This window comes from Electrophorus electricus, chromosome 14, assembly GCF_041902795.1.
Source record: "Electrophorus electricus isolate QZ-2024a chromosome 14, ASM4190279v1, whole genome shotgun sequence".
In the NCBI taxonomy this organism is placed as follows: Eukaryota; Metazoa; Chordata; class Actinopteri; order Gymnotiformes; family Gymnotidae; genus Electrophorus; species Electrophorus electricus.
In genome coordinates, this window is record NC_137510.1 from 11,005,232 (window position 1) to 11,030,773 (window position 25,542).

The following is a 25,542-nucleotide window of genomic DNA, read 5'->3' on the forward strand; positions in this document are numbered from 1 at the left end:
GTTTAAACAGGAGTATATTTAGGTTTAGATGAACTGAAGATGGAAACCTAGAAGCAGGTGACTATTGGACACTCAGCTTCTCACACACCCACACACACACACACACACACACACACACTAAGACTTCACCTGTATTCACTGTGCAGAGTTGTGTTTTCAATGTGTAGAGCTGGGTGAGGTGTGTACCTGAAGGTAGGGCTGCTTGTGCTCTCTCCAGATGAAGACACTTGCAATCCTGGCAGGCGGTGTAGTTTCGGACGCGCTCGCTCGCTGGTTCTGAGCACGGGGTGAGGGGATATCTCACCCAGCTCCAGTGTAGACTGGCTGAAGAGTGCTGTGGACTCGGTGTACACACTAAAAAAGACAGAGGACACAGCTATGCACAAACAAGCCCCACAAACCTGCCATATTACAGCATAGTTTTCATTATGACTGAAATAAGACAACTATTTTGTGAATGACAAAACATGTCTATATCAAATTCCCCATCTTGTACTTATGCTTTAAGGTTGAATTAATACTGCTGAACATAAAATATATGTACTTTACTAATGTAACTCTGGTCTAGACTTCCTCCATCAAATTGAATGTTTTGATAATCTCAAAACCGTACCAAAAAAATCCTGACACAGATGCAATTAGTATAATGAGGCTCTTCAAGCATAATGGGTCCTGGTGTGCTATAATATACTCAGTTTCTATAGAAGACGCCACTCAGGCTTGAGACAAAAGCTTTTTGTCCTGTTTGAGATGACGGTGTTGTGATCTCCGTGGAGGTAAATCTGACGATAAAGTAAATATAGGATCTGTTGAAGCACCCTGTCAGCAGAGGGGAGCCGGGAGGAAGACTCACCGGATCTCCTCTGTCTGGAGACTTAATCAAAAGCTTACTTTAATTCAATAAAGCTGAAAGTTAATACTGAAACAAAATCAAATTATGTTGCTGTAAATTTCATTTTCTGCTACAAAGGGACCTGGTGATCCCCAAGTTCACAATAATAGACATCACACTGGAAATGGCATGAAGCCTGAGAACAGGTCCAGACAAGCAGGAATGACTTCTTGAAGTTCATTCAGTTACATTCATTCATCAATTAATATTTTTGTGAAATAAACTCAAACACCTACAGGAATATTTTACAGAGAAATTTTTTTTTAGTGTAGATCCTACAGTGAAACATGAAAAGAAAAAAGAAAAAGAAAAACAGCTACAGAATTTCTTTTATGTTTTCACACTAAAAACATTAAAAAAAAAAGTTAATTAAAAGTTTACACATTAAATTTGAGACATTTTAGAGTGCTGTTCTGCAGTCCTACATAATAAAGAACTGTACAGTATACTACGCTACCTGAGTTGACTCAGCATCTATTATAAGCAAACAATATGTGGCAAAGCAGAGAAAATGCCCAACACAAAACTGCTGAGCAGATGTGAAATGTGTATGGGGCTGTACTGTGTTGTGCTGTACCCAGCCGGGCAGGCGCGAGGGGAGGCAGAATCCATAGTCTGTATGCTCTGGCCCTGGTCCAGCTGGGGCAGCGTGGGGGTAGAACTGTCGTGAGCCTGCAGACCCTCTGCAGCCGGCAGCACAGCCTCGGAGGAAGCAGACCTGCACAGCTGCCTCTGGTAGTACACGTGAATGCTCTCCCGTGAAGGCGTGTTCCCCTGCGGCCAACAGAGATGACGTCACTGCACCCACACTTCGCTCGTACACTCCACATTACATTAATGCAGGTTTGCAGCAAACACATTCACAAAACCTACCATGCTAGTTTAACATGATTATGGCATTTGAGATAAGGTTAGACACTTTAGCTCACAAACATCCAATCAAAATTTTAGAGCGCAATAATGACCCTCAGACCTTGGACATCTGCAGAGAATATACTGTCTTGGAATCCAAATTCAGCTTTTCTCTTTTCCAAAATCCTCTCTTATGTGCAGATACTCTGCACATAAATGAAACTGTCTTAATTGCTTAGGGAATTTTTTCTTACAGGGTGTATTGTTACAAGGAGAGGTAAAATTGCAGTTGTGGAGTTTTTCTGCAGGCTATGTGGATATGAGATGCATTTAATCTCATTATTATTAAAAGATGTCCACAGGTGGCCTGACAACATGACTGTTTTAGCTTTTAGACTGTTTTTGCCCTCTTGTTTCTTTAATGCGGGAATAAGTCCAAATGCTCAAGGAAAAGTATGCAAGTCAAGGAGGCACATCACCTCATAGACTGCAGTAAACTGTATAATCTCATGCTGAGACAATTACCTGCTGCCTTAGCCTGAGACTTCCTGTTGGCATGCCCTCCCCAAAGGGAAAATCTCATCTTGTTGTAGAGTCTGATGCTGGGACTAATTTGCTTCTAACATCACTTTGAGACAATGGCACCCTTTCAAAGTAGAACTGTCCTGGAGTCATTCCAGGTAGCCACACCAATGGGAATGCTAAATGAGGCTAAACGAGGCCAGTACCTTTTTGACCTCGTGGGTGAGCATGCAGCGCTCAATGCGCAGTACAGTAGAGATATCGATGTGCTCCTGGCACATGGAGTTGAGCCAAGTGGTGAAACTGTCCAGCAAAGCCAGAAACAGCACCCAAGAGAACTTTACAATGTTAAACACACGCCTCAGGATGTTGTCTGAAGGAGGAAAAGAAGAGGTTCGGGTTCAGCTCACAGTTAACAAAAGTAACTGAATCAATAAGCATTCTAAATATTTAAAGTATACACTAAAACTGTATTAGTATTAGATTTACTCCTGTATGGTTTAACCTCCGTTTGAGATTTTCCTGTGTGAATGTGAATATGTAAATATGGCACTGATAAGGACATCACCTGGTCCTTCAGATCTCTCATCTTCAAACACATCTTCCTCCTGTTGTTCGACCTCAGTGGTTACCTGAGCTGCTGGAGAAAGAGTGAACAACTCAGCTACTAAAATCACGTCATGAACCATGAACAATTGAATTTTGGAAATTTTTTAAACCAACAACAGAGAAATTGAAACAAGGACACAATCTGTCATTGATGCAAAGCACCACTATGATATAGTACCTCCACTGTATTTATTCCCCTTCGCATCCAAAACTTCCTGTATGCCTTGCACAGCATGAGTTTAACTTTCGTTAAGATTTTGAACATTAGTAAAAATTTCAGAAAACATCAGTTACCTGGTTGGTTTCCTTTATTATTTTAATGTATCACTTTTTCAGCAGGCTGAAATATGTGAATATAATCCTTACAGGCAACATACCACCAGTATTTTGACTGAATGTTTTATTAGATTTAGCTGCCGCACTTCGGTTACGTTTGAAGCTCTTGGCTTACTGGCGAGGCTGCTGAAGCCGTGTCCAGCCATCATATGGGATGAATTCAGCATAGCGAATGCAACATGGCATTTTTCATTTCTCAGTACCCCCTTCTACGAAGGCCGATGACTAGAAGGAAGCCTCTTGAATGCAGGGTCCGTATTCGGGACCAGACACAGAATGGCTCCAATTTAAAGAGCGTATCGGGACATCTGCAGACCGCACGCAAAGTTCTCCAATGATGCATTCCCAAAATGTGGAACGGCAGGTGGAACCAAAACAAATGCAATCTCTCTCATGCTAATGAACCTCAGTGTGCCTATTCCCCTCCAAATAAGACTTCTAGGTTGGAGTTTGTTGCGTACCTTCCTGCTGGTCATGTTTGGTTTTGCGTCCATCTGTATACCTCTGCCAGAATCGTCGCCTTTCCTTGCTGCGCTCCTTCAAGGCTGTTTTCGAGTCAGTTATCCAAGCATGGTACACAAACTGAAGAGAAAGAGCATTACCAAGGACAGGCATGGACCATTGAGAAAAAGATCCACTGGTTAGGGTGGTAAGTGTCTTGACTACCTACATTACATTTGATTCCTAGCAAATTCATTCTTATTAGTCTTTACTATGGCGTGATCTCCAACCAGACTCATAACAAATCCGGCAAAAAATAGGCAGACACTGTTAGATAAAAACATTCAATTGTAAGCGGGCACCAACATTGTACACAACACACGACCAAACATTAGGATGTGCTTTAATCCAGTGTGATGCACAATCACAATTTACATGTCTGTAGCTAAGCAAAAAAAAAAAGGGGTTTTGCTTTGGAAAAAAACCACATCCTTCATATTCAACCAGCACATAACCCAACCAATGCCAACAAAGGTCTCCCTGAACAATACTGCTGCTATTCATGCATCCCGCACAGCATGGATTTGCTTCATTGCTGGGGGACCCACTACTCTGCAGTTTAAAGTCCTCTCTGCCCCAACATACCTAATCAAACTCATGATAGGCTTGAAAATGAGCTGATGGCCTGAACCATGTGTATGTGGGAGCTGAGAAAACCCGACACTTTGCAGGGCAGTGGGGCCCCCAGGACTGGAGCTGAATACCTATGCCTAGTACAGTAATACACAATACACTGCATTTCCTTTGCATGCAAAGCTGGCCATGTGGTTTACATAGCCATCTGGGACACAGACCAGTGAAGCTGTGAGATGCTCCTCGGTGGTTAGCCATTTGGGCTCAACAGCACTCAAGTTCCATGAGAGAAACACTCACATGTGTGTATGGTAATGAAGTGGCAGGCCAATGCAGTGCAGAATGGAACACAGTGGCTTGCAGTGGCCAAAGGGAGAAAGAGATGTAACACATACTACAGTAGCACAGAGTACAGAGAAAGAAGAGATATATTAGGCCTGGTGGAAGTACCTTGGCTGCCCTGATTGCATACTGCAGTACAGTTTTGGGCAGTTTAATGACAGACTTTGGTAAAGCCAGTAAAGCACAGGCAATTTTTCGGATTGCTCTCTACAAGGGAGGACAGAGTAGGGGCTGCGTTAGTAACGACATGTCATGGACTCTTGGTTGGTCTGCTCTATGCCTCCATATGGGAAGTTAGCAATTAGTGGTCTGACAAATAAAGACACATTGTTAAGTGCAGAGAGAACTAAAACTATGAGATTGAGTGTGTATGTGTGAGTGGTGTAGTAAGGAAGGTTAGACTAGGTTTAGTGTTGTCACTATGCAGAAGTCAGAGTTCACAGACTGAATGTTTTCAACTGTTAATATGTACAGGTGAAAACAAACAAATGTTAGCCACAGTGCCATATGACTAACTTGAAAGGCAGATTTCTTAGGTGGTTCATCCTCTTTTTTCTCTTCTTCTTCCTCTTCCTCCTCACTGTCAGTCTCGAACAAGTAATAGTTCCCACTTCTCACCACTGAAAAGACAGGCTGCAGTTAACGCCCAGTGTCAACGACTTGCGTTATACATCGAGATTCAGACCACTGCTGATTGCTTTCTTTAAAATATAGAAGTTTGCTCTGTTGCTTTCACTGACATCATGCGAGCAGAAATAGGCCACAGTGCACTCACTGGAAGCATGGTCAACCCAGGGTCTCCACCACTGCTTTTTCTTGCCTTTGCTCATCTCTTTACTTGAATGTCCTGCCCAAAAAATAAACAAAATCAAGCAAACAAAAAATAAAACCGTTGAGTTAAGCACTTATGAACCCTGTGAAATCCTGAAAATAATACAGAGAAGAGAACGCTTGTTCTGAGGTCTGGTATGCATGATTTCATATGTTTTTCATTCAGTTGCAATGCATTTAATGCAGTAGATAAACTCAGGCACCTGTGGAATTTATGAAGTCTTTTTTTTTTTTTTTTTTTTTTTTTTTAACTTTCAGTGATCTTAAAAACCAACTGCTGTTTTAAATCTGCTTTTTGGACATAGGAAACATCAATATAATTTTTAAAAACTGGATATATTTTTAAAAATAATACTTGTGTAAGATACTACTGCCTTGTGTGTAATAATGTTTCATGTATTATTAGTTAAGCATATTTACGTTATCAAAATACCTTAAAAATAATATTTTCAGTGTAAAATAACAGATTACTTTCTTGTGTGTAATAATATTTTGTGTATTTTATTTAAACATATTTATTATTTATATTTATGTTTATCAAAATACATAATTCAACTAAACGTGTTACACATTTGTTCTACAACACACCTTCATCCTCCTCTTCTTCGTTGATCACTGAATGACCCTCCTCACTCTCCTGAGCCAAGCTCAACATCCTCTCCTTTCCCCTCTTAAATTTCTGTTGTCGGCTCTTAATGCGGTCCATCCTGAGAAATAGAGAGAGTGAGAAAAGGTGAGCAGGAGATATAGAGAGGGAGGGAGAGAGAGAAAGAATGAGTACCACTGGCACCAGTCTCTGTTATGTCCCGTCTCATTGAGCTGGGCTGAATGGACACATTTACAATAATAACACTAGCAGTTAATGGGGGATAGAGGTTGAAAGAGAGGATAAAAGCGTGGTGTCATGTTGAGGCATGTGCAGCCGTGCTTTGCCCGAATGATCCGCTTTGTCTCAAAAAGACACTGAAGATGGCGGTAATAAGGATGCTAATACGGACCCATAGCAACACGGCCAACCCAAGACCAGCAGAACGGTACAAGACATATCATATCATAATTATGAGAAACTGACATTCCCATTGAGTCTCCTTGGTTTGACTTGTAATCTAAAATATTTTTTTGAAGCACCTGTCATGACTATTGTTCCTTAAGTAAATAAAAAATCCTTGACCCATAAATCTGCGGGAGTTTGAACATAACTTGAGTCAGTAACCCAGCAAATACACTCATTGGCCACTTAAAAAAAAAAAAAAAAAAAATTTATTGGGTACATGTGTTCAACTGCATGTTAATATTAGCCAATCACATGGCAGCCATGCAATGCATTTAGGCATGTATACATGGTCAAGATGATCTGCTGAACTTCAAACCGAGCATCAGATAAAGGTTTATATCAATTATATCAATAAAGGTGATATAAATGATATGAATGTTACATGGTTGCTGGTACTAGAAACTGCTGATCTACTGAGATTTTCATGCACAATGATTTCTTGAATGGGCAGATAAGGTTTAAGATGATAAGACAATGGCAACTCAAATAACCACTTGTTACAACAGTGGTATGCAGAAGAGCATTTCTCAGTGCATAACAGTGCAAACTTTGAAGCAGGCAACTGAGGCTGAAATTAGCAGGTGCTCACCAAAATTAGACAATAGAAGATTGGGAAAACATTGCCTATTCTGATGAATCTTGATTTCTGCGGTGACATTTGGATAGCGGGGCCAGAATTTGGTATAAACATGAAAGCATGGATCGATCCTGTCTTGTGGGGTTTATTTTCTTGGAACATTTTGGGCCCTTTAATACCAATTGAGTATTGTTTAAACGCACAGCCTACCTGAGTACTGAAGTCTATCCATTTATAACCACAGTGTACCCATCTACTGATGGCTACTTACAGCAGGATAACATGCCATGTCACAAAGCTCAAATCATGTAAATTGGCTTCTTTAACGACAGTGAGTTCACTGTGCTCAGATGGGCTCCACAGTCATCAAATCTCAATCCAATAGCCTTTGGTATGTGGTGTAACAGAAGATTTGCATTATTGTTGTACAGCTATCAAACTGCAGCAACTGAGTGATGCTATCATGTCAATATGGACCAAAATCTCTGAGGAATGTTTCTAGCACCTTGCTGAATCTATGCCATGAACAATTAAGGCAGTCCTGAAGGCAAAAGGGGGTCCAACCCTGTACTAGTAAGGTGTATCTAATAAAGTGGCTGGTAAGTGTATATAATAAGATCAAAGCCATAAACATATATGCCATGCCAGCCATCAGATACCAAGCAGACACAATAAACTGGCCAAGAGAAGAACTTAAAGCTGCTGACATCAAGACCAGGAACCTCCTCACAATGCATGGGCCACTCCACCCAACATCAAAAGACTGTAAGCCAACCAGAAAGGGCTTAAAAAATACTGTGCAGGGAAATACAAAGCGTCCAAGCAATGGCCCCCAAAGATGACCTGATGAGGAAGTTCCTCAGACAGACACCGGGGCAGGAACAAGGGATGTCAAAATAGAAGCAGAGGAGGTGCCATGGCAGCATAAGCCCCTCCATGAAATGTGGAAGGTTAACACCAAGATGGTCCCAGTGGTGATATGGGCACTTAGGTCTGAGACCCATAAGTTGGAGGAGTGGTTCCAACAGATCCCAGGAATGACATCAGTCCAGATGAGCACTGTCCTAGGAACATTGAAAATGCTGTGCCACACCCTAAAATTCACATAGAAGGCCAAGTGTGTGGAAAATGATATGACTTCCCACTAGAAGGGTGACAGAGGATTTATATATATGTATGTGTGAGTGTGTGTGTGTGTGTGTGTGTGACTGACTGACTAAATTAATACTTATTGTACAGGATTGATTATGTTGTTTAGCAAACTCTAGCACTTATTGTTTATAGCACTTATCATTGTTTAAGATAGACATTATGTATTTTGTACTTGTAGGTATCAGCATTCATCCCTGTATTCTACAGTATTCTAGTGCTTTAGTATGTTTGATTCTAACCTACTGTACTGTGCTGAATTCTATATATAACAAAGCACTTTTGTAAGTCGCTCTGGATAAGAGCATCTGTTAAATGCCGTAAATGTAAATGTGTGTGTGTGTGTGCGCGCGTCTATCTATCTATCTATCTATCTATCTATCTATCTATCTATCTATCTATCTATATATATATATATATATATATATATATATATATATATACACCTATAATCTCTCTCTACATCTCTCTCTCTCTCTCTCTCTCTCTCTCTCTCTCTCTCTCTATATATATATATATATATATAAGAGAGAGATATAGAGATTGTAGAGATTAGAGATTGTGTGTGTGTGTGTGTGTGTGTGTGTGTGTGTGTGTGTGTGTGTATAAGAAGATTGTTGGTGAGTAACTGCTGTAGTAAGAGATGTAGAGATATTCAGAGGTCCATCAGCTGTGCAAGCAAAGTGCTTCTCTAGATCTCTCGCTTTCTCTCTCTTTCTATATATATATATATAGACACACACACACACACACACACACACACACACACACACACTAAAGATTTGCGACATGAGACATGCAAATAGTGTAGTGCAAAGCAAGAGGCACAGTACAAACGCACTGTCTCTTCAGTAAGTCCATCGATTTTTTCTCTTCTTCAATTCTTGCTTTCACTGCCTTCACGACGGTGGCCTGGAACAGCTCTGCTCCTCTGAGTGATCAAGAGAGAAGAGACATAGAGAAAGGTAAGGGGCGTGCAAAAGAAACAGGGGATGCAGAGAGAGAGAGGAGAGAGAGAGAGAGAACTATTCAGACTGATGTGTGGTGTGCTCTCAGAAGTAAACTGAGGAAAACAAGTTACAGTCTAATTGTTTGGCTCTAATGTGCTCAAAAACAAACAGCTAATCTTTCAAATCAAGCTTCAAATGTGTTAGCACTAGTAGAAATCCTTAGTACCCCACTAATATGCTAAGTAAGCATATATTTTTGCAAAGAATGTGAAAGTATAAGTTATTATGAATACTTTGCAAATGTTATACAATAACATAGAATACTAAAATGTAGTTGGAATTTTTTTAATGAAAGTTTAATGGCAAAATTAACAGAATTTTACAACACAAAATAATTAATAGAGATAATATTTATGTAGTTTTTAATATGCGGATGAAAAGAGAAGCTTCAAAGCAGTGGCAAATAACATGAACACCACCAAGATACATATAAAGCAGAGTCCATAAGTAACTATCCATAACTCTGTAGTCCAGCACACTGAACTAGAAATGAAGCAATGTGACTATGAGGCAAAGGTACTCACTATAAGCTTTAATCTAGAGATTTAATCCTATTGGGTGAACCATAAAATGCATTTTTAGTTCATGCTTGTTTCATTTTAGTTCATGCTTGTTTGCTCAGTTGGGTGTTTTTAAACTCCATAATAACTCTGTGTGTGTGTGTGTTTGTGTGTGCTTGTGTGTGCTTGTGTGTATGTGTGTGCGTACCTGGATGCCAGGACCTGGGAAGAGCGGATATCAGCCACTACATGCAGGAAGTAATAGCTCATAAAGACGCGTCTTTGGAGGAGCAAGGATGCGAAGCAGATGCTGTCCCAGATAATGCCTGCCTCGTCACTGGGCAGCTCACACTGCTTATTGGCCTGCTGCTCCGCTAATTACCCAACAGGAAACAGGTCAGATTATTTAACCCCACAGGCTGCAACATTAATATCACATACACATACTCTTAAACTGCAGTTGGTCTCTGCAATTAATTTATCATTAAAGGCTATTGCGAAGGTATTCCAGGTAGTATGACTAAACCTTACTTTATGAAGTTAAACCACCAAAAGCCTTTGGTGCCACAGGAGATGACTTACGTCGAGAGTAGCCCTTTATAGTGCATGCCAGACTGAACAACTGAATCAACCAGCAGTGACTAGCCACCAAGGATTTAATATAACCACAGGCAGCTATCTGAGAACAGAAGCAGAATGAGCAGTTGTGTTAAAATGAACATTATAACTCAGGCTTATTTCACTGAGTTCCTGACGTGGCATAATATTCTTCACTTGTCATTTTGAAAAGGCTTTGTGAAAACTGCAAAATAACAATAAGAAAAACATAGATAATTGAAACAACTGATCTCAATCGCCTTTGTTTTCTGTTATATGAAGTTTTTATAAGCTGTTTTTGAGGCTGCATGTACTTTCAGATTTAAATGTGCTTGGTTCAACACTTTGCACCATATAAGAATAGGAGTGTTCTAAAATTTAAGATTTTGTGTATGTTTAACCATAACAGACTCTGGTAATAATTTAATTTAAAGCTGTATTCAGACTCACAAACATCATAGTTTTGTGGATGTGATTTTTTTCAGTTCACAGCATGCTAATGAAAAGTTCATGTAAACTTACTGACATAGCAAATATAAGGTCTCATATGTTTCCAATGTGGACTTGGAAAAGGAACTGCTTTGTTTGTTATAAAGAATGGTAGTCTAGTAGAAAGTCAGTATCCCAGGCATAAATGCATAAATTTATACAATTTTGTTTATACACTATAATACAGACCAGTCACACCTTCAGTCTCAATGGCGTCTGATTATGGAGTGGATTTGAGTGTAATGGTGTATGGTTCTGGAATAGTTTAAAGTGGATTTGAGTGTAATGGTTTATGGGTAAGGAGTATTTTAAAATGGATTTGAGTGTAATGGTGTATGGTTCTGAAGTATTCTAAAATAGATTTGAGTGTAATGGAGTATGGTTCTGGAGTATTCTAAAATAGATTTGAGTGTAATGGAGTATGGTTCTGGAGTAATCTAAAGTGGATTTGAGTGCAATGGTGTGTGGTTGCACTAGCTCCCCTCACTTCTCTTTTATCATAACATTTTACTCAACCTTTACAACAGCTTACCAGACAAATAAATTGCTATTTAAATCATCAACTAGTTTTTCAATCATGAAGTATATGACCACGAATAGCTAAAAAACCCCAATATTTTCTATTAAGGAAGAGGCCCATTCCATAGCTGTGGTTCAATGACTCTGAGGGATATTGAATTGCTTAGTAATTAGCTCAGCAACACCTTCCCTAGGTTCTTTCAGGCAGAATCTCGCTTACTTACTGAGAGGATATTCTTCATGGTGATGACGAACACATTGTAGGCAATTAGGAAGTCCCAGTAGCGCAGGATACTTTTGATTGGCTTGAGCAGCAGCTCTCCACCAAAAAGCAGGAAGTAGAAACAGGCCACCAGGTAGCCCATGCAAAAGACACTGATACGTGTGGTTCCCGTGATGAAGATGATGGTGAGGACGAACCAAAAAAGATAGCTGAACATGATGACCTTCAGCATATCTAGATATGACCTGGGGAAAAGAGGAGTGAAAGACAGACAGAGAAGTACAGACAGAGAGGGGGCGGGTTATAGGCTAGTGTGAGGCTACTGTGAGTGGACTACTGTATCTGCACTCATTTTTTTTTTTTTCAGTATTATTCACATACTTTTTATTGGTATACTGTACATACAGCATTTCCCTACAACTTTCTCCATACAACTGACACGAATAATATTCTATTGAAGCCCCTCCATAGAAACAGAGAAGGAGAACAGCTAGAACACCATTCGTGGCTAATATAAATACACTGCCCAGTGTGTACTTTCAAACTAAATCACAGAGAAGGCTGGACGGAGTGATTGTTTGAACATCTTGGGGATATGTGATATGAGGCAGGAGAGAGGGAAACAGCAGTGTGGTGAGGCCCTGTTCTTCCTGCTGTGTGAGGAAACATCTCACATTGAATTTCAAAACAGTGCAAGATGTCACCAGTGAGATGCCAAGGAAAGTGCCATTTTATAGACTTTTTTCCCTTTAAGTGTATGTCAGATTTTCCAACTATGTACCAACAATTTGAGTAGCTGCATTCCAGTGGAATGTCTGTATCAACAGAACCGAAAAAGTAAAGAAGAAAAACAAGAACCTAAATTAAGTCACAGTGTATCCCTATAAATACTGTGGCAATCTCTCAATTGCCATTGTTAAGCAATATAAAAACATAAAGGATTACTTGGCAATAATATTATGTGAACAAGCACTTTGTGGTGAACAGCACCAATCATTTAATTCACTTCCACAGTGAAATTATACAAGTTCCAGACAGACATCTTTAAATCAGGGTTCTTACAATTTAGATTACATGAGAGGATATCGTGTAACTTTTTGACTAACCAAAAGTAATTTAGTATAAATTACTCTTACTCGCAATTTGTCTTAATTTTAATATTAGGAGATGTTTGTATTATGTAATTATCGACATTAGAAGCTTGTTATCTCATATACAGGAACATGTGGGAGGATGATAGTTAGGCTGAGTTTAACTCAGTGGTGTCTTTGTCTTAAGCATAGTACGCTACCTGCAGTGGATGAAATCGGGGACGGGATTATGCTGATTGAAGGTGGCAGCGTCCGGGTCTCCACAGATCTCGACATTATCACCAGCAAGCAGACGCACTGCAGGGTCATTCTCCTCCTCAAACACACGCCTCTGGAGTGATGCACACAGAAGCAGCATGAAGTCATCTGCGTAGAATGGAGAGAGAGAGAGCGACAGAGAAAGAAATTTCATTAAAATGATGGATGCCTACAGATAAAGAAAAAATTGATGTTATTAACATCTAACGGAGCACTCATTAAATCTCAGAAATAATTCTACATGATTTCCATATCAGAGTACTCACAAAGGAGGAAGAGAGGGTTGGGTCTGGTGTGGAAGTCAGGCAGGTAGAGCCACTTGACCACGTTGGAGTCCATGCTGGACGAGGGACGTCTCCATGGGTAGTCTGAATGTCAGCAAAGGGCAAAGTCACATTAGATGGCTGGACATTCCTAAGGGATACAGGGTTCATGCAGTGTAACAAAAACTATATCTCGCAACTCTACTTCATCTTGCTTGGAGCTCTATTACAATGCTTGTAATGTTGAAATCTGCAAACTGAATTTACTCTGATAGATACAGCAGCCTGATAGAATTCACAGCAGCAACACAGAACTCACTGACTTTCACCACCAACTGCGACTTAATTAAAACCACACACTGCGACAAACCACCACTGGACGCTACTCCGTGCTGCCATCACTGTCTGACCTGAGCAAGCTGCTGGCGGCATGCCAATACACATCAGGTACTGGAAGGTGAGCATGCAGGCCAAGAAGAGGCAGTATCTGGGCCAGACGCAGGCGATGGCCCTGCGCCTGCGCTGGTACAGCACTGCAATCAGGCCGAATGCATGCAACATGGCGCAGAAGTCCATCCGCTGGCCAATCACATTCACCGCCAACAAGAAACAGGTCTAGAGAAGAGAGCGTTGTTATTTATGTCACCATGGCATCAATTACTACTAGTCTAAAAAATACTTTATTTCAGGTCTGACAATAGCTCTGAAAAAAATCATAGTGATATGACTAAATTGCAACAGGTACAAATTTTGCAAATTTAAAGTTACAAATTCTCTCTTCCTATGAAGATAAATAATTCAGTATTGTTCCTGTAAATCCATTTATTGGAATAGATATGAAATGGGGTACCTCTAGGCCAAACTTGTAGAAGAAGTAGTTCATGAAGTACTTGGCACAGTTGATGATGCCATCATCCAGGTGTTGCCGTGTGATGTTGTGGAAGATTGTTCTGGTGAGAGGAGCACTCAGATTGTTCCTCATGCGGTAGAAATCTTGGTGACGGTAGATGGTGACCTCAAATGCTAGCAGAGCCAGCATCAGCAAGTTATTCTACAGAGGGAGTGAGATTTATAGCCAACACATTAATTATAGAAATGGTTAGAATGTGTGTTTGTGTGTTTGGGGAGGGACTTACCCTCAGATTCTCTAGTAATGGAGAGAACTTCTTGAGGCCGACCCAGTTGGCAGGGTCTACTGGGTTGCTGTACAGGAGAGATCTAGCCATCTCTATCCTCTGAACCTCTGTATAGTTATCAGGCTGAGAGTGACAGGGAGATGGAGAAGGGGAAGGATGAGGACAAATAAAAAGAAGTGAAGAATACAAACATTATGCCAGAAAAAGGAATAAAGGTGCTCAGTTGTGACTAGTGGCATGATCAATTGTCGTGCAAAACTTTTTTTCCACACACATCTGATTTTCTTTCGCTAGAGGGTCATGTGATTATGCTACGCTGTGTTTGTGTGTGTAATAGATGGGGTATTTTTTCATCTCACCATCGAGCAATTTTTGGAGTAGGCCACAGGCTGGATGGAGGTGAGCTGGTAGAGCATCTTGCAGACGATGATGACGCAAGTCCAGACGGTGCAGACGCTGGAGGCCAGTGGTCGGAACTGGCTGAATGGTAGAGCAAAAGCCCAGCTCACCAGGAACACGTAGTTCAACAGAGACACCTGGCAAAGAGCCCAGCACAACACCATGCTCATTACACACCTGCATACAGCATGCCCAGCTTTCAGCCTGTAATTTGTGTACCTATATTAAATGGAAACCAGCTCTAAACTCGACTACTAAACATGCCCTCTAGGTTTAGAGCTAGCTCTTAGAGCTCCCAGAGGATGCAGGCTATATAGGTATAGACAACCTTTAATAAAACAAAACTTTTATTCATGTCAGTGAGCTTAAAATCAATGGATATATACAGCAAGGATAGCTTTTTACTGACTCTAACCATACCCACATCCTGCATGTTGGGAATGCTGGCTTCATGATATTCTAAACATGATCCTCATGCTTTTCACTATAGCCTTAAATCAGGAACAGATCATGCCAGAGAAAGTCAAGTAATAGAACAGATTTTTTTCAAAGATCAGTAATCTAATACATGCTGTTCAAACAGAAGCATCCTGTTTTTTCATGTTGGGCCTTTAAGTACATTTAAGCTCTTGGGCCCACATGTATGATGTGTTCCAGATTTTAAAACACATACATGTTATCTGGTATCAGATCCTCTTTGAGATATATATGATACAAATGATATGGTAACTTTGACTCCAGGTCTACAAAGAAAAGAAAGGGAGAAAAGGGAAAAAGCAATATATTCAAAGTCAGTTACAGGTAGCAAGCACCTCAGGAGCAACTTAGGGAAGGTGGTATTGCACAAGGGTGCAGTGACAGAGGCAGAACACTGATAGCTGGGACTGAAGCTCAGATTCATAACCCATCTTTCAGTCAGCTTTGATTACTAATATAGCGCAATTTACCAGAGACTATGTAAACTTGTTTCAAGAACCTTCTCTTGCCTTTGCTGGCTAGACCCCAGTGAGCTCACCTCTTTGACAGAGACCCAGATGATGTACGAGGAGACGATCTTAATGACGTGAAGCTCCAGAAGCCACCAGATGAAGAGCTGCAGCTGATGGATATACTGCAGGAACTTCAGGAAGAGAACAGTCAGGCGGTCCACCACCAGGTGCCACTTATTCCTCAGGTCTGCACACACACAGGAGCCAATCTGAATCTTAGGATTCATGGTAAAGATGCAACATGCCAGAGGTCTGATCTACTTTACTTTTTTAAAGGATAAAGAGTAATTAGAATATGACACTGAAAAGTGTATGAAGACAAGGATATATAAAGGAGAGAAACTATGACTGACCCATAATTGGTTTTATACTCTAAAAGAAAGAGCTAGAAACTCTTAGTGAACCTCTGAGAACAATTTATCTTCCACCTTATATAAGCATTAGTCTTTACAATATTATTTCTTATTTTATCTTTGTTTATACGTGAAGAAATACACATAACTCCACAGTGCTGAAGTTATGAATCAGTAATGTTTTCCTGTAACAGCCACTGACAGTGACAGACCACCTTAAACACCAGCACTCAAAAGACCATTTATCAAAAATTACTCCATAACAGTTGTGTGGCAGTCCTGTTTCAGGGGTTCTAGTGCACCAGATGGTAATGAGCAAAACATTTAGTCTAGTTTCATGACAACAATGAGAAAAATATCTGAATTCCTGAAAACATCATATAACATCCTCAGACACCGATGCATCAGCATGACACTAGTTTCATGACACTGGACAAATGACCTCAATTCATGAAGTAGCCAATTCATTTTGGGAAGTGTAAGAAAAGAACAGCTGAGTTCAGAGACACACGATTTCTTTCACCTTTCAAAGCAGCTGGTCAGTATACGTTTTAGAGCATTCCAACACAGTTATAATAACGACATGCATTATAGGACAAAAATATTACTATTACTACAAATAGTTTTTCCTATATATAATTTAAAAAATTATTTAAGTATTTAACACTGGTGTTTAAACTGGTATAAATGACAAAGAAAACTGATCCTAGAAAACCTGATATTTAGAGGTTATACAGAGTAAATAATAGGCTATAGGTAAAATAGATATATAGGCTAGTAATAGGACTGGTGATAGTATAGGCCATCATTGATATACTTTGCTCTCTCAGTGGAGACAATGGATAGTAGTGGAGGACACGTTGTTTCCTTCTTGCCTGTCTGCAAGTGTATTTACTCATCAAACATGTCTAGACTCTTTCACTTCTGTCTGTTTACTTCTCTGGTCCTATATTAGGCTGCCAGACCAATAAAACCCTGTTATAGTAGCTGTACTGTAGCCTATGTACTTGGATAGAGTTGTAGTTACTTAAGGTCATGTATCTCTGATCCTTGGTGTGACAAAAGAATTTAATTGTGCTTGTTTGTTTTTTTTTTTATTTTTTATTCACTTTTGAACAACAGTTCAAAAGATCAGTTCAAACAACAGTTCAAAAGATACTAGATTGCATTATATGTGCTTAATAAAAGTGTTTAGCTTGGGATCTGGTTAAGAGAAGAGAGTGCGAGGATATTCTACCAAAACCTCTTCCTCAAATTATTCCCGTTCTTCATTTTTTGGGCAGCTACGTCTCCAAACTTACATGATAAAAATTAAATGATGGCAACAATGATGCTGGGTTGTCTAGATGAACTATTCTTCTTCACATTTCAGTCATCAGGCCATAAATTGTAAGTTTTATACAGGATCACATGATTCTGCATGGTTAAATGACTGACCATTAGAGCAATTCCAGTGAAAATCTCCACTTAATCCATATACAAACATCAGATTCCAAATCACTGGAACCACTGACATGCTTCGATAGTTTAGTACTGGCTAGTAGTGTAACCTGTAGTAGCAGGTTACCACTATTAGCCAATACAAACACTTTTTTCATAGTCATTCTTGATGTCCATGTGGTGTAGTGAAAACCTTACCATCTCCGTGAGCAGGCTCAGGTTCTGGTGTTATATGGCACGTGAAGCTTGTCACCTTGCAGTACAGGTCACAGACTTCTTCATTTTCTTCTTCTTTACATTTCACATAATTCTCATCCTCCTCTAGATCCACCTTCTCTCCCAAGTCTTCCTCTTTCACAGAGGAATTCATCTCTGGCTTTATCATGGAGATGTCTGCCAGACTACCATCAAGATGCACAAGCCTGAAAAAGACCAGATTAATCATCTTTCTGCTACAATATCTTCTTACTTTGTTTGGCATTATCTACCATTTACATTTATTGATCTGGAGCATTCTGCATCTGTGGCTACTACTTGTTTGTTATTTGTTACTGCATGAGCAGAAATTAAAGGCCCTGCACAGTATTTTTCTCCTTACTCAAAATGTTATATTAGCAGGAAGTTTGTGACGATCTTTAGTATTTATTGGGCACTGCAGAGTGCATAAAATAACCTCTATTTTTATTTTTTGTATACTGCCCCCTGACTACCGCCATCTGCCCCCCTGACATCATAGATAACGCTAACTGGCTATAGGAATCATAAGCTACCTTATACTGCATATTCATGGACTGTGAAATCAATTTTCCCACCTCCCACATTTCACCGTCCCTCCCACACTTCACTTCAATAATGTAGCAAGCAATGAGAATATAACAAAATGTGCAGGCTACAGATTGCTAATTTTGTTTTGTAATTTAGCTCATCTACTAATGTATTTTTATAACGTTATATGATATGCTACATTGACAATTTTGTTAAAACTCTCAATAGTAATCGACGTTCCCCCTTTATCTCCTGCTAGACATGGTTAACCAGAAGTGTATTTGCTAGCATTAGCAAGCTAGTTAACACTGGCTCACGATATTTATTAGCTTTAATAAAAAAAAAACCTGACCAATATTTAAGAAATGGACAGATGATACTGTACGTTCTTTAAAGAATATGGACTGTGGCATCTGCTATCTTAACTAAAGAATTTGATTAGCTTCTATTTAAATACATTCCACTGTTGACTGAGACCCCTAAGGTTCATACAAGTAATGCCGCATTGATGCGATCCTATTTCCAGACTGCTACATACTAATTGGGTGGTTACTTTTGAACTGAGGCTGTCTATCCACGCCATTCAGCAAAATGGTAAAAGCCACCGATAAAAAGAAAATTCGAAACATTGCTTTTAATGTTGCTTTAGGGAGGAATTTGGAAGGTAACATGAATATATAACAAAAATGTTTATTTTTCACAGATAAAACAACTGCACAGGGCCTTTAAAGCAAATTACATGACAGTCATAGTGCCTTTGAGACAAAATAGAATTTACAGTTACAGGTTCTCAAGTAATGGTTAAAAAAAGGCAAAACTCTTTAAGACCATGACTAATTCCTGAAATCAAAATTTTATATGTCAAGATTCTTGTACAAGCACAAATTGCTGGACTGATAAACATAGTGATAATGAAAGCTAAAAGTCAGACCACAGATCCAGGGATTGGTTTCTCACCTGGAGATGGTGCTTTTCTGCTTGTCAGCCACTGACTTGATGTCAGTGAGCTGTAGGAAACGCTCATGGAAGTAGTGCAGGTGCAAGATACACACAAGTAGGAAAGAGGTGGGGATGAAGATTCGCGTGAACAGAGCCGAAACGGTGAACTTCTCCAAGCCCAGATCTTCTAGCCTGCACGTACCAAGACAAAAAAAAAATGCTTAGTGAAACTACCCACAATAAAGGGTTAATATTTTGCTTTTAGAAGACTGGAACTGCGCTTAATGAAGTTTATTTATGGTTTACAGTTGTACTCACTTCTCCTTGCTCAAACCAGTCATATTGGACCAGACATGTACTGAGGACTCAAACTGGAAGGTGTAAATCAGGATGAGCACCAGCATGGTATACATCACCACTGACATCCAGAAGTACTTCAGCATCCACCTCCACCTCTCATAATGGACCTGCAGTAGGCAGCACCAAAACAGCTCTTTCGAGACTAGAAGCAGGCCAATCTAATATCTATAGTAACAACAAATTGTAACTCTTTGTAAGAAGTAATGTTTGTTATGCCCCACAGTAAGAGATGATGGATTGCTCTAACACACACACACACACACACACACACACACACACACACACACACACACACACCTGATAGAGAGCTACACAGAAGAGGAACATCATCATGTAGATGATTTTGTACATGACAATGCGTCCTTGGAAGCTGACGATGAAGAACATTCCTCCACAGATGTAGATCCAGTACTTATGTAGCATGGCCATAACAGTACTGCCCAGCACATCCATCATCTCTCTCTGACCTGCAGCCTCTGGGTCCATATCATTCTCTGTAATAAACACACATACACAGACACACAGATGCATGTCGGTGAACACACACACACACCCGCGCATAAACGCATGTGCATGCACCCACATACACACACACAAGCACACATGCACAACTGAGAAAATATAAACATCACAAATTTTCTAACAGGCCAAAAAAAATCACCAGGATTGATTTCATTTCACATGAAAGTAAAAGTACCCAAAATTAACTGTATTTAGAAACACATATATTTGGGACACAGTATACTCATGACCATGGTTTGAAAGAGAGGAAAAAGTCTCACCCTGTGTGCAGTCTTCTACCCTGATATCAGAGAGTTGGTTTTCATCTTTCTGTTTCTCCCTTCTCTCTGTGAGAGCTTGTCTTAATAGTAGCCAGAAACTCAGCAGACACAAAATCTACAGACACACATTTTTACTTTTAACTTCACATGAAAAAATTGCCTTGTAAATGGTTTCCAACTGACTTAACAATTGTGATTCATTATTCTTGTGTTTAATAACACTCCAGTTTAATAAAAGTGAAGTTATTACAGCAAAATGAGAAAATTAATTCTGCATACCTTATGCAATTTAAAATAGTTTGCTTACTTATCAGCTACATTAGAAAAAAGTAAAATATGCAGCAATATTATTTTAATACATCTGTACTCTAATTACATCCCAGAATCTACTAGATACCCACACATATGTGCACACACATATGTACACACATCAATAAACTCACACTAAGACCTTATGAATGTTCCTTACCTTAGTGCCCAGCTCCCGGAAGGGCACACCCTTTGTTGGGAACAGGCCTGGCACATTCTGCAGGGTCTCGAAGCTCCAGATGTATTGCAGCACAATGAGTAGGTCCCCGTAAAACACCATGAATGGAGATGTAATCATGGCATATTTCCTCCGGTCCCGGACCATCCACAGCGTGCAGGACCAAATGAGGAAGACAAAGGTCAACCAGCTCACGTAGGTGATACTCCAGGCCTAGGAAGAGGAAGAGTCTGGTGAAATCAGCTGCTGTAGGCTGCATTTTGGGAAAAGGTGGCATGTTTTTAAAGCACTATGTACAAACATTTCCTGATAACGTATTCATTCATTATACACAGTTCTGCATACAATTAACTAACTTTTCTATTATTTTCTTTGATGCTATTGTGATTCTGCTTGCACTTTCCAAAAGGAAATGAATAAAGAAAGAAAAAAACAGTGGGTTGGTTGGTGTAGTTTTCTTAAATAACTTAGAGATCTAAATAAGTTTTCCCAAAAGGCAATTCTATCTATTGTTCATACCTCATGCAGTAAAGGATTGTGGGCCAGCTGTGGATAACCTTCTATCCTGGTGGTTTGGGCATCTGACATGCATTACGCAGAACCTGTCAGGGCTAATGACTAAATTGGCTGGTTTGGAAAAGCAGCAGAGGATAGGCCACTTGCTGAAAGCCTGGCCTGTTCATCCACACTCACCATCATGGCGATGAGGGCGCAGATGTAGCTCTGCTTCATAACGAAGCGGAACGTCTTGACCACTGCATTAACCCGAATGGCCTTTTCAGACACACCTGGGCTACTGTGGAGCTCACCCTGCACAAGGCCCACCTCATACACACTGGAGTCCAGTCTCTCTGCAATTAGAACGTGTGTTTGCATGAGGGAAAAACTGTGTGTGTGTGTGTGTGTGTGTGTGTGTGTGTGTGTGTGTGTGTGTTTGTTGAAAAAAGACAGACTGGGTAGTTAGTATTGCAAAAGTCTGGTTGGATCCCATGAATCATCTAATAATTTAGTCCTTGAAAAAGGAAAGCTTCTCTAAGTTGGTCATGTAATTCTACAGATTCCAAACAAGTGCTGGCTTTCTCCAAACTGTGGGGACTTCTCGGAAGTGGTGGTGATATTTAGGGAATGGGAGGCAGGTGTTTTCAAGAATACTTGATCATACAGACTTTCTGCACATATGTATCCACACAAACGGAGATGTGCAATATTATGAACGCTATTTCTTACTGTCAATATATCGGCTAACAGATGCATTAAAGGTAATCTAACTCAAATGTATCCATTATTACAAGAGGTTTTGGGCAGGCTAACCTGGGTCAACTTGTCCTGCTGTGTGGCGAGGGGTGGAGTATGTCTCTGCAGAGGCAGGACAGTTCTCACGGGACATAGACATCATATCCACCGGGCCGCCATTGGATGTCACAATCAATACCTGAAAGAGAATTCAATATCCATTAATATATTTCACTAGCTGCGTAAGATTGTTATTGCAACATAATACATACCCTATAAAGTCCCATATGACAGGCCCATAGCTTGTCTACAGTTATGCAATTTGTTAAATTTAGTTACAATACATGATGCAATCAAAGCAAATAATTTCAAGTCAAAGAAAGGTAAGGTGCTTTACAAATAAATGAAGCTAAAAAGACAGTTGGCAGTTTAAACAGAAACAGAAAGTGAACAATAATGATAATGATCAATGATAATTAAATGAATTAAAAAGATCAAGTTAGATCAAGAACTTTTACAATGCTAAAGTAAAATAAAGTGCTGCATAGCTCGTGTTAGTGCTCAATATAGGCACAAGAGAATAGAAGTGTTTTAACCTGAGAAATAAAAATAGCTATATTTCGAACAAATATTTTCAAGTTTTTCAGGAAGTTGGATCCAGGTGGTTTCAGTTCACTATGTTTAAGTTGAATTCTGAGTTCTACTATCTGAACTATCTAAGTGACGTACACTGTTTATACTTTGAGCATTTCAGACATTCTGGGTCTAGTCAATTCAGTGATTCATAGATTAGGAGTAGCATTTTAAAATCTATTATATAACTAGCTGGAATCCAGTGTAGATATTTTAGTACTGGCATACTGTGCTATGTTCCCTTTTCTTTGCTAAAAACACAAGAGACTATTTCAGTCTCTGGTGAAGTCTGATGAAGATAAAATTTTGTAGGTCTTAATTGGACATTAAGCCTCTAATTCTATGTATATTTTAATATGATAGACTGTTTTTAATATTAAAGCTGTTTTATTGTTTTGATATGGCTACTAAAGGTGAGATCTGAGTCTATTAATCTGCAGAGAATTCTGATTCTGTTTTTAGTTTTTTGATCCTTAGATTCAAGATGTGTACTAATTGTGAGCACTCATCTATGCTTCCAAATATCATAACCTCTTTTTGTCCATTTTTAGCAAAAGGATGTTCTGTCTCATTCAATTATTTATGCCTTCTAAACATGGACAAAGTGTGTCTTTTGGGCTGCAATCACCAGATGAAAAAGCCAAGAACATTTGCATAACTATGACTGTGACTACGACTAGAAATATTGTTATCTTGTAGAATTGGGCCTAATGGAAGCATATATAGATTGAATAAAATGGACTTAGAACCCTGAGGACTGTTCCGGACAGTCAAATCCAGTTGTCCAACCTGTCTAGAATTATTCTGTGATCTACAGTCTCAAATGCATTGGTAAGATGTATTAATATCATAACTGACATTTTACCAGAGATAGTATTCAAGCATATATCATTTAAATCCCTCATTAGGCCAGTCTCAGTACTGTGGTGAATTAGAAAATCTGATTAGAATTTATCAAAATATCCATTTACGTAAAAATTGGTTAGTTGTTTAAAAACACTTCTCTCAATATACTCAGTAATCTTACCTATAAAAGAAAGATTTGAGACAGTATCTAAAGTTTTCTTTTTCAAGAGTGGCAGTTGACTTTGGAAGTACATGCTATGAGGTATTAACTACTATGATTAACTACTTGCAGCTGATTAGCTGAAAAAATATTTTGAGAAAGTCATTTGGCAGAACATCAAGATAACATGTAGACAACTGTTTTTTTTTGTTTTTTGTTTTTATGGGCATCTGTATTCTGGCTGATAATAAAAATAGCATTATGTTATTAAGATCTGATTTACAATCTTAAAAAGAAGATGCCACAACCTTCCAGAAAAAAAGAAAATCTGAGCATCAAAGAAAGTGGCTGTAAGGATCATAAAGTGCTAATAAATAACAAATAAATGAAAAACAATAAATATTCATCATACGTTTCTCTCATCTGGGCAGTAGTGTGCCATGCGCCATCTCTGTCTCTTCTTCTGTGCTGTGTGAGGAGCGTCCAGCTTCAGGTGGGGCTCCTGCTCCTCTACTTTCTCCTTTACCTGCTAGAAAAGGAACAGCCCACATCCATCCATATTCTGCACGGTGGCTTAAAAGAGAAGTCCATGGAGCTTATGAGTGATGGGGTGCAGCAAACTGACCGTGTGGTCTGGCTCCTGCAGCCACAGACGAACCAGTGTGGCCAGGGTGTAGTACATCACCAGTAGCATGATGGGATTGACAAAATGATACCACTCCAGCGTATGGTTCACTTCAAACATCCAAGTGTGAGAGCAGTTGCTCAGCACCACTGGAGAGATGCCAAACAGGCTGAGGGGAGAAGCAGATGTAAGGTTAGTTGGTGAAAAGAAACAGGTAAGGTAAGAAAGAAAAAGAGGTAATTTGGTGCAGTAAGGTTGGCGTTGTAAGATGGCAGAGACAGTCATATTGAAAAATCATGTACAAGAAGGTTTTAACCCTTTGATATGCTGATGCACACATAAGACTCTTTCTAACATCACCTATATGTTATAAATGTTATAAGATATGCATCAGAAATAATACTTTGTACACTGCACTACTGTGTATTCAGTCTCTTGGCTGCTAATCCATGCCAGGTGTCTCTGGTCTGTTTCTCTTGTTTTTGAATGCATAGTCTCCATTCCTCTACTGTCATTTGTTCCTGCCTTTTCAATGGTCCTGTACTTAGATTGCCTAAGAAGGAACCCAAAACAACAGAGTCCTGTTTAAGAACATAGAAAAATTATAAGAAGCAGACTGAGCACTGATACCAGAGCAGCTAAAGAGAACAATATCACATGCAAGCTCTCCATTTCCTCTTCAGTCTCTTAAAATGACCTGGATTATGGTCACGGTGTCACTTTTGGCTTGTGTGTATAAATAAAAATGATCATAGTAAAGAATATAATTTGCACATAGGGAAAATAGGAAGGAAAGGGGGTTGCAATGTCAGGATGTACTCCTCATGTACCAACATGTAGTTTTTGTAGTCAGTCTGCGGCTTGCTACATATTCAGAGAAGCAAAGCTCAGTAGAATGAAATGGAAGCTAAACAGCTGAACATCCGTATTATCCAAATATACACCCTCCAAACCATTCTGCATTTGAAGAATAATGAAGCTTGGATGCAGAAATGATAATAGCTCTTATTACTCTGGGGTCTGAACAGAGCTGGCATGAATTCATACAGTCCCAGAAGTAAAAGCTCCAGTTTGAATCACTACTTTGTTTCCAGGTTGAAAGCCTTTTTTAATGTTGAGTAAAACAAAAACAGTAATTACTATCCCATTTCTGGGAGAGATTTGTTTTGTGCACTATTCTACCACAAAGACTTTGCTAGCTACATAG

The 25,542-nt window shown here is 39.5% G+C and overlaps 1 protein-coding gene and 1 long non-coding RNA gene across 16 annotated transcripts in view; one reads left to right on the forward strand and one right to left on the reverse strand.

Moving 5' to 3' along the window:
• piezo2a (piezo-type mechanosensitive ion channel component 2a) overlaps positions 1-25,542 on the reverse strand; it is an 80,649-nt gene that overhangs the window by 8,082 nt on the left and 47,025 nt on the right. For 6 of the 15 annotated variants that reach the window (XM_081695789.1, XM_027005889.3, XM_081695786.1 and 3 more), the window contains 29 exons: positions 24,336-24,504; positions 24,123-24,239; positions 22,150-22,270; positions 21,532-21,689; positions 20,821-21,051; positions 20,352-20,466; positions 19,867-20,063; positions 19,528-19,676; positions 19,228-19,401; positions 17,704-17,927; positions 15,739-15,899; positions 14,684-14,860; positions 14,325-14,447; positions 14,039-14,239; positions 13,599-13,803; positions 13,192-13,293; positions 12,868-13,033; positions 11,578-11,821; positions 10,331-10,427; positions 9,957-10,122; positions 9,080-9,169; positions 6,047-6,165; positions 5,403-5,474; positions 5,144-5,247; positions 3,673-3,793; positions 2,835-2,906; positions 2,473-2,639; positions 1,455-1,666; positions 187-354 (listed from right to left, as the gene is read on the reverse strand). In XM_081695789.1, coding sequence (XP_081551915.1) covers positions 187-354; positions 1,455-1,666; positions 2,473-2,639; positions 2,835-2,906; positions 3,673-3,793; positions 5,144-5,247; positions 5,403-5,474; positions 6,047-6,165; positions 9,080-9,169; positions 9,957-10,122; positions 10,331-10,427; positions 11,578-11,821; positions 12,868-13,033; positions 13,192-13,293; positions 13,599-13,803; positions 14,039-14,239; positions 14,325-14,447; positions 14,684-14,860; positions 15,739-15,899; positions 17,704-17,927; positions 19,228-19,401; positions 19,528-19,676; positions 19,867-20,063; positions 20,352-20,466; positions 20,821-21,051; positions 21,532-21,689; positions 22,150-22,270; positions 24,123-24,239; positions 24,336-24,504 — 4,422 coding nt within the window. Of the gene's footprint in view, positions 1-186; positions 355-1,454; positions 1,667-2,472; positions 2,640-2,834; positions 2,907-3,672; positions 3,794-5,143; positions 5,248-5,402; positions 5,475-6,046; positions 6,166-9,079; positions 9,170-9,956; positions 10,123-10,330; positions 10,428-11,577; positions 11,822-12,867; positions 13,034-13,191; positions 13,294-13,598; positions 13,804-14,038; positions 14,240-14,324; positions 14,448-14,683; positions 14,861-15,738; positions 15,900-17,703; positions 17,928-19,227; positions 19,402-19,527; positions 19,677-19,866; positions 20,064-20,351; positions 20,467-20,820; positions 21,052-21,531; positions 21,690-22,149; positions 22,271-24,122; positions 24,240-24,335; positions 24,505-25,542 lie in introns of those variants that run through there. The other 9 variants (XM_027005890.3, XM_081695784.1, XM_027005893.3 and 6 more) reach the window with 6 other exon arrangements.
• On the forward strand, positions 9,072-19,218 carry LOC145651122 (uncharacterized). The gene is made up of 5 exons (XR_014116819.1): positions 9,072-9,203; positions 9,968-10,144; positions 14,662-14,811; positions 15,750-15,897; positions 17,831-19,218. It is a non-coding gene; the product is annotated as an uncharacterized LOC145651122 (long non-coding RNA).